The sequence below is a fragment of the Salmo trutta genome, chromosome 28, assembly GCF_901001165.1.
Source record: "Salmo trutta chromosome 28, fSalTru1.1, whole genome shotgun sequence".
NCBI lineage: Eukaryota > Metazoa > Chordata > Actinopteri > Salmoniformes > Salmonidae > Salmo > Salmo trutta.
In genome coordinates this window covers 28,629,514-28,643,671 of record NC_042984.1, presented here as the reverse complement: position 1 = coordinate 28,643,671, position 14,158 = coordinate 28,629,514, and the positions used below count along the sequence as shown (strand labels likewise).

The 14,158-nt window shown below is 45.7% G+C and overlaps 1 protein-coding gene across 2 annotated transcripts; it reads left to right on the top strand.

Annotated features, from left to right (window-relative positions):
* The first annotated feature begins 863 nt into the window (after positions 1-863).
* Positions 864-12,023, top strand: si:dkey-8e10.3 (serine/threonine-protein kinase SBK1). 2 transcript variants are annotated; one of them, XM_029719483.1, is made up of 4 exons: positions 864-1,267; positions 4,572-4,755; positions 9,698-9,900; positions 10,129-12,023. In XM_029719483.1, exons 2-4 carry the CDS (start codon positions 4,593-4,595, stop codon positions 10,792-10,794), a joined length of 1,032 nt encoding a protein of 343 aa, XP_029575343.1. In that variant the 5' UTR covers positions 864-1,267; positions 4,572-4,592; the 3' UTR covers positions 10,795-12,023. The 2 variants fall into 2 exon arrangements, with proteins under 2 accessions (XP_029575343.1, XP_029575342.1); XM_029719482.1 differs by having other exon boundaries at positions 865-1,084.
* The last annotated feature ends 2,135 nt before the right edge of the window (positions 12,024-14,158 follow it).

Sequence of the window (14,158 nt, the reverse complement as noted above, 5' to 3'; positions counted from 1 at the left end):
ATACAAAAATTGACAGTGTTTCCTGGTCCTTGATATCCTTTGTCTGCCCTTATGGACTGCCCTCTTCAATTCAAACCACAGATTTTAATGAGGTTCACGTCCAGAGACTGAGATGGCCATAGCAAAATGTTGATTTTACTGGACAATTAACATTTCTTTGTGGATTTTGATGTGTACTTGGGGTTATTGTCTTGCTGGAAGATCCACTTGCTGGAAGATCCACCAAGTGTCAGCCTCCTGGCAGAGGCAACCAGGTTTTTGGATAAAATGTCCTGGTACTTGGTAAAATGTTTACTTCTTAAACAAAATCTCTTTCTCTGAGCAATTGTATTAGTATAAAATAATATAATTTCATTTTTTTGGAGCATACAACATACTGTAGCTCAGTTTTTGTATAATTTATTTTATACAGTCTTTTTGCTCATCTTTATCAAGGGTGCCAATATTTATGGAACTGACTGTATGTAGTGTGTTCAATCAGCACATTCTCAGGGTACATAGGTTACAGGGCAAGGAGGACGTAAATACAATGTGGTTGAAATAGGAAATATCAGGAAACAACTTTTTTCCCCCTTTTACATTTGTGACTGGAGAGATAATACAGTATACTATCTTCACTGTGCTCAAGTCTTTATTAAAGATAAGCATGCATGACTGTATTTTTAAACACACCTGCACATTTGTCGTTTAATAGACGCAGTCCTGTTAGCACTGAGAACATTGAGAGGTTGTAGTGGTATTAGCACATGTACTTACTCGAGGTTCCCTAGGGGGCTGTATTAGTGTGTATTTGTGTGAGTGTGCGAGCGTGAGTGTGAGTGTGTGGGCATGTGCCCATATTGGTACATCCGATAGTGACAGAACCTTTAATCTTCCTAGAGCAGTTAAGGTGCTTCTGCTTTATAAAGCAGTGTGTGTCAGTGTGTGTGTAAGAGTGTGAGTGCCCTTTGCAGAAGCCAGTTTGTAATCAGCTGTCGAAGTGGGCTCCGAGTCTTAGCTGTAGCCGAGTGGTAGCACTCTCCTCTAACCCTGGTCCACTCAGCCAGCCACACAGCCCTGTGATCCACAGCACAGCTGCACTAAGGTGATGGAAGGACAGAGGGACACTCGCTAAACCTGAGCTTTACCACTACGCTAACTGGCACATGAGTGCAAGTTGCATGCCGGTTGTGCGTATGGGTTTTTGTGTGTGTGTGTGTATTGTGTTTGTTGCAACATATGTGTGCATATTTATTGATCGAGACCATTGTGATACTCTACTATAAAGGTAAGATAACCATCAGTCAGTTTTCTGATCATTTTGGTTGATGCAATTCTTTATGCTTGAGTAAGATCAATGTCGATTCAAATGCAATGAAATAATTGTTTTTGTTATGCATGTCATATGGGTATGAGATTTTTATATGTACTTAAACACCAATTGTATAGTTTATGTACACCTACAAAATGTGCATTAATACAACTGATCAATATTGAATGTTTACATTGAAAAACAATCAATAGTGATTGTGAAACCCACATTGCTTCCTTTTGCTAACTATTTTATAATTGAACATTTCTGTAAATATAATTACATTGGAAATGAGTTCCAATGTAATTACATTTTGTAAATTCATAGCAAGATCTCGTTTAATGTTTAATGTTCTCGTTAAAATAAACTACTGTATACATACATCCACTCCAGAATATTATATTATACAGTTATTCAAAATAACTAATTTCGGTAACTAATTTCAAGTCCAACGGAATTAGATTTTCTTACTGTAGTAGTTGACATCATTCAAACAGGAAATTAAGAAAAGAGGATGTTTAAAATAAATGTTGTTACATTAATTCAATGTAGCCCATCTTTATTGTCTACATTTTTAATTATGCATTTACACTATAACGTTGCTGCTACAATTACAGCAACATGTTCTGTCACTACACAGTACTTTATGGGATAATAACACTGACTGGGTTTGTTATTAACCAGTGATGTTGTGTTTTTAGCACTTTGTGTGATTATTTGCTTTTTTATTTTACCTCAGCCTACACAAACATAACAATCTTTGAGAAGTATTTCGGCTGTCACATAATAAGATAACCAGACCGTACAGAGCGCATGTTCTGACTCCAAGTAATCCACCTTGCCATACAAATACGCCACGGATAATTCAAAACACCTGCAACGTGTCTACATAACATGTCATCTAATGCCGTCAATGTGTTTCACGCAATGTGATACTGTAAAATGTTAGGTTTTGCGTGTCGTATTAGTGTGTATGAATGACTGTGGTACAGAGACAGTGCTGGGTGGGCCAGTGCTTCTCAGCTGAAAGGAGTCGACCGAGGTAGAGGGGCATGCATACAGTAGTAAGACTGGCTATGGATGGATCTCTTTTCTGGAGATTGTGGTTGTGATTCACCCTTTATTAACTCTCAGATTAATTATTAGGAATGGCTCGATAAATACATTTGTATTGTGACCACCAAAAACTGTGACCTCAAAATGAAGCTCTGTTGCCTTGGTACAGTATAATCTTGGTACAGTGCATTTGGAAAGTATTCAGACACTTTCCCTTTTTACAAATGTTGTTACGTTAAAGCCTTATTCAAAATGTATAAAAAATGTACAACATCAATCTACACAAAATACCCCATAATGACAAAGCGAAAACAGGTTTTTAGAAATATTATTTACATAAGTATTCAGACCTTTTGCTATGAGACTCAAAATTGAGCTCAGGTGCATCCTGTTTCCATTATTTCTACAACTTGACTGGAGTCCACCTGTGGTAAACTCAATTGATTGGACATGATTTGGAAAGGCACACACCTGTCTATATAAGGTCCCACACTTGACAGTGCATGTCAGAGGAAAAAACAAGTCATGAGATCAAAGGAATTGTCCGTAGAGCTCCGAGACAAGATTATGTCGAGGCACATATCTGGGGAAGGGTACCAAAAAATGTCTGCAGCATTGAAGGTCCCCAAGAACACAGTGGCATCCATCATTCTTAAATGGAGGAAGTTTGGAACCACCAAGAATCTTCCTAGAGCTGGCCGCCCGGCCAAACTGAGCAATCGGGGGAGGAGGGCCGTGGTAGTGAGGCGACCAAGAACCCGATGGTCACTCTGACAGAGCTCCAGAGATCCTCTGTGGAGATGAGAGAACCTTCTAGAAGGACAACCATCTCTGAAGCACTCCACCAACCAGGCCTTTACGGGTGAGTGGCCAGACGGAAGCCAATCCTCTGTAAAACAGCCCACTTGGAGTTTGCCAAAAGGCACCTAAAGGATTCTCAGACCATAAGAAACAAGATTCTCTGGTCTGATGAAACCAAGATTGAACTATTTGACCTGAATGTCAAGTGTCACATCTGGAGGAAACCTGGCACCATCCCTACGGTGAAACATTGTGGTGGCAGCATCATGCTGTGGGGATGTTTTTCAGAGGCAGGGACTGGGAGACTAGTCAGGATCGAGGGAAAGATGAATGGAGCAAAGTACAGAGAGATCCTTGATGAATACCTGCTTGTCACGATTGTTGTAGGAATGAGCGGACCAAAGTGCAGCGTGTGTGTCGTTCCACATTTTATTTATACTGTGAAACTATGCAATACATAAATAAACTTAATGATAAAAACAACAAACCGTGACGCAGAGGTGAAACATACACTACTCAAATTAATCTCCCACAAACCCAGGTGGGACAAACACCAACTTAAATATGACCTCCAATTAGAGACAACGATGACCAGCTGCCTCTAATTGGAGATCATCTCAAACAAAGCCCAACATAGAAATACAAAAAACTAGAACAACCCAACATAGAAATACAAAACTAGAACATAACATAGAAAAACTAAACTAGAAAAAAAACCTGTCACGCCCTGACCTACTCTACCATAGAAAATAACAGCTTACCATGGTCAGGACGTGACACTACTCCATAGCGTTCAGGACTTCAAACTGGGGCGAAGGTTCACCTTCCAACAGGACAATGACCCTAAGCACACACACAAGACAACGCTGGAGTGGCTTCGGGACAAGTCTCTGAATGTCCTTGAGTGGCCCAGCCAGAGCCCAGATTGAACCCGATCAAACATCTCTGGAGAGCCCTTAAAATATGCAGCAATGCTCCCCATCCGACCTGACAGAGCTTGAGAGGATCTGCAGAGAAGAATGGGAGAAACTCCCCAAATACAGGTGTGCCAACCTTGTATCGTCATATCCAAGAAGACTCGAGGCTGTAATCGCTACCAAAGGTGCTTCAACAAAGAACTGAGTAAAGGGTCTGAATACTTATGTGAATTTGATATTTGTGCTATTTATTTTAAATAAATGCTCTGTTATTATGGGGCGTTGTGTGTAGCTTGATGACGAAAAAAAACGATTTAATGCATTTTAGAATGAGGCTGTAACGTAACAAAATGTGGAGAAAGTCAAGGGGTCTGAATTCTTTCCGAATGCACTGTATAGACTGTATACTGTGTTTGCATCCGTGCATTTCCAATTATTGTTTGTTGTGAATTGTGCAGAGGCATTGGATCATTACATTCATTAACCCACGTCTCTCTGACTGTCAGATTTGAGACAGAGAGAGAGAGATGATCGAGCTGGGCCTTGCAGATGGCAGTCTGATCGATGAACTGATGGCGCTGACAGCTCAGAGCCTGAGCCACTTGGAGATCAAAGAGCACTTCAACATTATCAAGGAGATTGGCCGGGGGAAGTATGGCAAGGTTCTGCTGGTCACCCATCGCTGCAGGGGTAAGAAGCCAACCCATAGTTTAAAAGGCTGAAATACTAAGGGCTTTCCTATTTGGTTCAATGACACAATAAAATGTTTTATTGATTTCACATAGCTTGGAAAGTGGCAGAATCTTTTGGTATCAAATTACCCTTAGAATTATAATTTTTTTTAATATACATTTTTTTCACATTTATTTAAGTAGGTAGGCCAGTTGAGAACAAGTTCTCATTTACAACTGCGACCTGGCCAAGATAAAGCAAAGGAGTGCGACAAAAACAACAACACAGAGTTACACATGGGATAAACAAACGTACAGTCAATAACACAATATAAAAATGTATATACAGTGTGTACAAATGTAGTAAGATTAAGGAGGTAAGGCAATAAATAGGCCATAGTGGCAAAATAATTACAATTTAGCATTAACACTGGAGTGATAGATGTGCAGATGGTGATGTGCAAGTAGAGATACTGGGGTGCAAAAGAGCAAAAATAAATAACAATATGGGGATGAGGTAATTGGGGCTATTTACAGATGGGCTGTGTACAGGTACAGTGATCGGTAAGCTGCTCTGACAGCTGATGCTTAAAGTTAGTGAGGGAGATATGTCTCCATCTTCAGCTATTTTTGCAATTCGTTCCAGTCGTTAGCAGCCGAGAACTGGAAGGAAAGGCGGCCAAAGGAGGAGTTGGCTTTGGGGATGACCACTGAAATATACCTGCTGGAGCGCGTGCTATGGGTGGGTGTTGTTATGGTGAGCTGAAATAAGGCGGGTCTTTACCTAGCAAAGACTTATAGATGACCTGGAGCCAGTGGGTTTGGCGACGAATATGAAGCGAGGACCAGCCAGAGCACACAGGTCACAGTGGTGGGTAGTATATGGGGCTTTGGTGACAAAATGGATGGCACTGTGATAGACTAATCTAATTTGCTGAGCAGAGTGTTGGAGGCTATTTTGTAAATGACATAGCCGAAGTCAAGGATCGGTAGGATAGCCAGTTTTACGAGGGTATGTTAAGCAGCATGAGTGAAGGAGGCTTTGTTGCAAAATAGAAAGCCAATTCTAGATTTAATTTTGGATTGGAGATGCTTAATTAATGTGAGTCTGGAAGGAGAGTTTACAGTCTAACCAGACACCTAGGTACTTGTAGTTGTCCACATATTCTAAGTCAGAACCGTCCAGAGTAGTGATGCTAGTCTGGCAGGTGGGTGAAGGCAGCAATCGGTTGAAGAGCATGCATTTAGTTTTACTAGCATTTAAGAGCAGTTGGAGGCCACAGAAGGAGTGTTGTATGGCATTGAAGCTTGTCTGGAGGTTTATTAACACAGTGTCCAAAGAAGGGCCAGAAGTATACAGAATGGTGTTGTCTGCGTAGAGGTGGATCAGAGAATCCCCAGCAGCAAGAGCGACATCATTGATATATACAGAGAAAAGAGTTGGCCCAAGAATTGAACCCTGTGGCACCCCCATAGAGACTGCCAGAGGTCCGGGCAACAGGCCCTACGATTTGACACACTGAACTCTATCTGAGAAGTAGTTGGTGAACCAGACGAGGCAGTCATTTGAGAAACCAAGGCTGTTGAGTCTGCTGATAAGAATGTGGTGATTGACAGAGTCGAAAGCCTGGGCCAGGTCAATGAAGATGGCTGCACAGTACTGTCTTTTATTGCTGGAGGTTATGATATTGTTTAGGACATTGAGCGTGGCAGAGGTGCACCCATGACCAGCTCGGAAACCAGATTGCATAGCGGAGAAGGTACGGTGGGATTCGAAATGGTCGGTGATCTGTTTGTTAACTTGGCTTTCGAAGAATTTAGAAAGGCAGGGCAGGATGGACATAGGTCTGTAACAGTTTGGGTCATTGAAGTGGGGGATGACCGCAGCAGTTTTCCAATTTTCATGTGTAACAACACCTGCACAGGATCGGTACATCCGAACATCACACCTGCGGGACAGGTACAGGATGGCAACAACAACTGCCCGAGTTACACCAGGAACGCACAATCCCTCCATCAGTGCTCAGATTGTCCTCAATAGGCTGAGGGAGGCTGGACTGAGGACTTGTAAGCTTGTTGTAAGACTGGTCCTCCCCAGACATCACCGGCAACAACATTGCCTATGGGCACAAACCCACCGTCGCTGGAACAGACAGGACTGGCAAAAAGTACTCTTCACTAACGAGTTGCGGTTTTGTCTCACCAGGGGTGATGGTCGGATTTGCGTTTATCGTCGAAGGAATGAGCGTTACACCGAGGCCTGTACTCTGGAGCGGGATCGATTTAGAGATGGAGGGTCCGTCATGGTCTGGGGCAGTGTCACAGCATCATCGGACTGAGCTTGTTGTCATTTCAGGCAATCTCAATGCTGTGCGTTACAGGGAAGACATCCTCCTCCCTCATGTGGTACCCTTCCTGCAGGCTCATCCTGACATGACCCTCCAGCATGACAATGCCACCAGCCATACTGTTCGTTCTGTGCGTGATTTCCTGCAAGACAGGAATGTCAGTGTTCTGCCATGGCCAGCGAAGAGCCCGGATCTCAATCCCATTGAGCACGTCTGGGACCTGTTGGATTGGAGGGTGAGGGCTAGGGCCATTCCCCCCAGAAATGTCCAGGCACTTGCAGGTGCCTTGGTGGAAGAGTGGGGTAACATCTCACAGTAAGAACTGGCAAATCTGGTGCAGTCCACGAGGAGGAGATGCACTGCAGTACTTAATGCAGCTGGTGGCCACACCAGATACTGACTGTTACTTTTGATTATGATCCCCCCCCTTTGTTCAGGGACACATTATTCAATTTCTGTTAGTCACATGTGTGTGGAACTTGATCAGTTTATGTCTCAGTTGTTGAATCTTGTTATGTTAATACAAATATTTACACATGTTAAGTTTGCTGAAAATAAACGCAGTTGACAGTAAGAGGACGTTTCTTTTTTTGCTGAGTTTAGCTTATATTGTAGGTCTGTCGGGGTGTTAAGCATATCCCAGTTTAGGTCACCTAACAGTACGAACTCTGAAGATAAATGGGGGGCAATCAATTCGCATGTGGAGTCCAGGGCATAACTGGGGGCTGAGGAGGGTCTATAGCAAGCGGAAACAGTGAGAGACTTATTTCTGTAAAGGTGGATTTTTAAAAGTAGAAGCTCGAACTGTTTGGGCACAGACCTGGATAGCATGACAGAACTCTGCAGGGTATCTCTGCAGTAGATTGCGACCCCGCCCACTTCGGCAGTTCTATCTTGGAGGAAAATGTTGTAGTTGGGGATGGAAATTTCAAATTATTGGTGTCCTTCCTAAGCCAGGATTCAGACACTGCTAGGACATCAGGGTTGGCGGAGTGTGCTAAGGCAGTGAATAAAACAAAGTTAGGGAGGAGGCTTCTGATGTTAACATGCATGAAACCAAGGCTTTTACGATTACAGAAGTCAACAAATGCTAGTGCCTGGGGAAAAGGTGTGGTACTGGGGTCTACGGGGCTTTGGTTAACCTCTACATCACCAGAGGAACAGAGGAGGAGTAGGATAATGGTACGGCTAGGAGCAGATTTCTGGGCATGGTAGAATACAGTAGATTCAGGGCATGATGTACAGACAAGGTTATGGTAGGATGTGAGTACAGTGGAAGTACACCTAGGCGTTGAGTGACGATGAGAGAGGTTTCGTCTCTAGTGGGACCAGTTAAGCCAGGTGAGGTCTCAGCGTGTGTGGGAGGGGAGGGGGGGGGGGGACAACAGAGCTATCTAAGGCAAGGTGAGTGAAACTGAGGGCTCTACAGTGAAATAAAACAGTAAGGACTAGCCTAGACAGCAGTAGACAAATCATATTGATTTTAGAGAGAGGCATATTGACGTTAGAGAGAGGCATAAAGCAGTCACAGGTATTGATCGGGAGAGCTAAGACAACAACGGGTAAATGGTGATGAATGGGCAGAGTGGGTCATTTAGGAACATACGGGACCTGAGTTCGAGGCTGGGGCCGACAGTTAAACAAAATTAGGTACTGTGTTATTGAAACTGTCCAGGGGGCATCAGCTGTGTAGACGAGTGATCATAGGGTCCAAAGAATAGCAATAGGTATGCTAGGCGATTGGGAGACTTAGAAAGCTAGCGAGCCGGGGCAAGAAGATGGGTCTTCGGCGACATCGCAACGGAAAAGCCCGTTGAGACCACATCGGGCGACCATGTCGGCAGATCAGTTGTGATGGATCGGCGGGGCTCCGCGTTGACAACAAAGGTTCCAGGCCAATTGGCAAAAGAGATATTGTAGCCCTAGAATTAGCTGGTATATGGGCCTAGCTCGTGGCTAGCTCAAGGCTAACTGGTGCTTGCTTCGGGACAGAGGCGTTCGCTAACAGTAGCCACTCGGTAGCAGATAGTTAGCTGCGATGATCCGGTGTAATGATCCAGAGCGGCAGGAATCCGGTGATGTGGTAGAGAAAAGCAGTCCGATATGCTCTGGGTTGATATCGCGCTGTGCAGACTGGCATGTATTGTCCGAGCTAAAGCTGGCGGTGTCCAAGCTAAAAGGTGAAGCCCGCTAGTCGCGTCTAACAAAGACTAGTAGCTAGTAGCTAGTTAGCTGGCTAGCACCTGACGGAGGTTACAGTTATAAGGAATAAAAATAGCAGATCCGTACCACATTGGTTGAGGCGGGTTGCAGGAAAGTATATTTAGTTCATAGATAGAAAGTGAGATTAAAATGTATACGGGAAAAAAACAGGCTATTTACAAAGGATAAGACATGGGATAAGACAAAGACAAACACAACACACGACCAACTGCTACGTTATCTTGGAACAGCAAATTTCATAGTGTGCTGCCAATACTGGATCTAATGTGCTGCTGCTAATATCATTTATACCGTCTGCTATCTCTTGTTTTTTCTGGTCATAAACATCTCTTATGGTCATAACATTTTGCCAAGTTGTTATAAAACATAACAAATAGGAATGTTTTACAGGAACACCGATGGCTCTTAAAGTAATGCCAAAAGCCTCCACCAAGCTCCAGGGATTCTTACGGGAGTACTGCATCTCCTTGCACCTATCCTGCCACCCCTGCATCGTAGGTCTCTTCGGAATCGCCTTTCAATCTAATGAGCACTATGGCTTTGCCCAGGAGCTTGTTATTGGGAGGGACCTTTTTGCCGTCATCCAACCAAAAGTAAGATTGTATTTGATTTCGATATAATAAATCTGTGACTTAAGTACAAAGTGTTTTAGAATTCAATCAAGAGGATTGGTGAATATTGTCAATCTATACCCTTTTGAGTGTCCATAAGTGCAATGTACTGTTAAAAATGGTCCAAATGCACTGTACAGTCTTCTAATTCACCTTAGACAAGTCTCAATGACCACAAAGCTCTAACAGTTTCCAATCCTCTGCTCCCAGGTGGGTATCCCAGAGAGTGCAGTGAAGCGCTGCGTCCTCCAGATTGCCAGTGCCCTGGAGTTCATCCATGAGCACGGCCTGGTCCACCGCGACATCAAACCTGAGAACATCCTGCTGCTGGACAGCCACTGCTGCCGCGTAAAGCTGGCCGACTTCGGCCTGGCCCAGACGAGAGGCACTCTGATTCGCTTCATCTCCGGCACACTGCCCTACATGGCCCCAGAGCTGTGTGCCGTTGCCCTGGAGGAGGGCCAGAAGGAGGTCATGGCGCCCCCGCTCAGCGTGGAGCCCAGCCTGGACACCTGGGCCTTCGGAGTGGTCATCTTTTGCATCCTCACCGGCTACTTCCCCTGGGAGCGCTGCGTGACCTCAGATGACTTCTACCAGGAGTTTGCTGATTGGTGCCAGGCACCCACCGTGGAGGAAGTTCCACCCTTGTGGAAGAGATTCACCCCGGCTGCCATGGAAATGTTCAGCAGGCTGTTGCAGCTCAATGCTAACAACAGATGCACAGTAGGGGAGGTCAGGTCCTATGTGGAAAAGGACTGGTTGATGCCGACACTAGTGGATACAAACGGACTGCAATCGGAGAATGGCAAGGTCAGTGCCACCTGCTCCACCCCTAGTGTGTGTAGGAGTAGTCCTGTCCACCAGGAGGTGGAGTAAATGTCTTCAGTGGAACGGTGTCTGAGGTATCTGTGTACACCTCCAGCTCATGGTATCAACTATCCAATTTACAGGGAGCTCAAGGTGTGCATTCGACACCACTCTTACAATGCACTGATAAGTAGGGTAACTGAATTATATACTCAACGTCAGTCCAGAGAGCCACACACGGGCTACATCTGAAGCGAAGGGGAAAAAGCTCTGATAGGATACGGTGTACTGTAAAAGCAGCACTATTTGAGTGTGATTGAGCTCGCACTATTCTGTGTGTATGTACACAATATTGGTAACCTGATAAATTTAGCAATGTTACAAAAGAGTTTGTATCTACTGTAGCATAGGAGCAGTTTATGCTATATTGTGTGTAACTACACAACGTCGTAACCTGGGAAATATACTGTAACATAGAACTTGTACCTAGCATAATTTTCAGAACCTATTTTCAGAACAATGCTTTATATTGTGTGTTTTAGAATCTCTCACTGCACAGAAGACGAGCATTATAATAATTTCATAGAGGGAGAGTGTGCACTGTGCGTTCAAGCTGGCTTAGTGGCAGTGTTCACTTTGGCAGTGCTCAATGTTCTCTCAAATGTTTTTGTAGTGTGTCACACTGTACAGGCTGTTCCGTGAATGAGGCTACCTCAGTTTGTCTATTTCTGTGCATACTCTCATTGTTCATGAAAGATCCATATTCAAAAATAGATATACAGAATATACATGAACTGTATAATGAATGTAATGTAATAGACTGAATATGAAACTAATTATGAACATGGGTAAATATCCAGAGTGTAATTTTTTAGATATTCCACAACCAGCCCCAGAAAATGACTGTCACACTGAAAGCTGTTTCAAGTTCACATTGTTTCAAATCAACTTCATTTAAAGCAAAGCCAACAAATTGGGAGCTGCTATATAACAATTAACTCTGTCACCCTAAATAGAAATTTACGTTCAAATCATCCTTTTTTGTGCACTGTAAAAAGATTATGTTGTTTTTACGATATCTTATTGGAAAACAGGTACAGTATGTTACCGTAAATACAGCAAACTTTACAGTAGTGTACTGTTAAACCAAAGTTTCTTTGAAATTTACGGTTACATATTGTAACTTTTTTTTATTTGAATCAAGTACATAATTATTGTGTATAGGTTGCACGTAAAGTTTTTGACACAGTGTTTGAGTATGCCTTTGGTATGAACAAATAAACATAATCCATCTCTTCTGTCTGCTTCTTTTCATCCACTCTTGAGGGCATATCATATTTCCTTCTTTGAAGCTCCGTCATTAACCTAAGTGATTCATAGTCGCACCTCTATCCCTCTCTTAATACAACCCTCACTCCTCACCACTCTTCCCCTCCTGCCACAACCCTCACTCTTGACCACTCTCCCTCTCCTACCACTCCCTCACCCCTCACCTCTCTCCCTCTCCTACCACTTCCTCACCCCTCACCACTCTCCCTCTCCTACCACTCCTTCACCCCTCACCACTCTCCCTCTCCTACCACTCCCTCACCCCTCACCTCTCTCCCTCTCCTACCACTTCCTCACCCCTCACCACTCTCCCTCTCCTACCACTCCCTCACCCCTCACCTCTCTCCCTCTCCTACCACTCCCTCACCCCTCACCACTCTCCCTTTCCTACCGCTCCCTCACCCCTCACCTCTCTCCCTCTTCTACCACTTCCTCACCCCTCACCTCTCTCCCTCTCCTACCACTTCCTCACCCCTCACCACTCTCCCTCTCCTAACACAACCCTCACTCCTCACCACTCTTCCTCTCCTGCCACAACCCTCACTCTTCACCACTCTCCCTCTCCTACCACTCCCTCACCTCTCTCCCTCTCCTACCGCTCCCTCACCCCTCACCTCTCTCCCTCTCCTACCACTTCCTCACCCCTCACCTCTCTCCCTCTCCTACCACTTCCTCACCCCTCACCACTCTCCCTCTCCTACCACTCCTTCACCCCTCACCACTCACCACTCTCCCTCTCCTACCACTCCCTCACCCCTTACCACTCTCCCTGTCCTACCACTCCCTCACTACTCACCCTCTCCTACCACTCCCTCACCCCACACCACTCTCCCTCTCCTACCACAACCCTCACTCCACACCACTTTCCCTCTCCTACCACTCCCTCACCCCTCACCACTCTCCCTCTCCTACCACAACCCTCACTCCTCACCACTCTCCCTCTCCTACCACTCCCTCACTCCTCACCACTCTCTTCCTCTCCTACCACAACCCTCACTCCTCACCACTCTTCCTCTCCTACCACTCCCTCACTCCTCACCACTCTCCCTCTCCTACCACTCCCTCACTCCTCACCACTCTCTTCCTCTCCTACCACTCCCTCACCCCACACCACTCTCCCTCTCCTACCACAACCCTCACTCCACACCACTTTCCCTATCCTACCACTCCCTCACCCCTCACCACTCTCCCTCTCCTACCACAACCCTCACTCCTCACCACTCTCCCTCTCCTACCACTCCCTCACTCCTCACCACTCTCTTCCTCTCCTACCACAACCCTCACTCCTCACCACTCTCCCTCTCCTACCACTCCCTCACTCCTCACCACTCTCTTCCTCTCCTACCACTACCTCACCTCTCACCACTCCTCACCCCTTGCCACTCTCCCACTCCTACCACTCCCTCACTCCTCACCCTCTCCCTCTCCTACCACTCCCTCACCACTCTCTCCCTCTCCTACCACTCCCTCACTCCTCACCTCTCTCCCTCTCCTACCACAACCCTCACTCCTCACCGCTCTCCCTCTCCTACCACTCCCTCACCACTCTCTCCCTCTCCTACCACTCCCTCACCCCTCACCTCTCTCCCTCTCCTACCACTCCCTCACCGCTCAACTCTCTCCCTCTCCTACCACAACCCTCACCCCTCACCTCTCTCCCTCCCTCTCCTACCACAACCCTCACCCTTCACCTCTCTCCCTCTCCTACCACTTCCTCACCCCTCACCACTCTCCCTCTCCTACCACTCCTTCACCCCTCACCACTCTCCCTCTCCTACCACTCCCTCACCCCTCACCTCTCTCCCTCTCCTACCACTTCCTCACCCCTCACCACTCTCCCTCTCCTACCACTCCCTCACCCCTCACCTCTCTCCCTCTCCTACCACTCCCTCACCCCTCACCACTCTCCCTTTCCTACCGCTCCCTCACCCCTCACCTCTCTCCCTCTTCTACCACTTCCTCACCCCTCACCTCTCTCCCTCTCCTACCACTTCCTCACCCCTCACCACTCTCCCTCTCCTAACACAACCCTCACTCCTCACCACTCTTCCTCTCCTGCCACAACCCTCACTCTTCACCACTCTCCCTCTCCTACCACTCCCTC

Bases quoted from the DNA above. Each gene is read 5' to 3' on its own strand.
- si:dkey-8e10.3 (XM_029719483.1), top strand. From the start codon at position 4,593: ATGATCGAGCTGGGCCTTGCAGATGGCAGTCTGATCGATGAACTGATG. The intron at 4,756-9,697 runs GTAAGAAGCCAA...AATGTTTTACAG, and splicing joins GGTCACCCATCGCTGCAGGG to GAACACCGATGGCTCTTAAA. The intron at 9,901-10,128 runs GTAAGATTGTAT...CTCTGCTCCCAG, and splicing joins TTGCCGTCATCCAACCAAAA to GTGGGTATCCCAGAGAGTGC.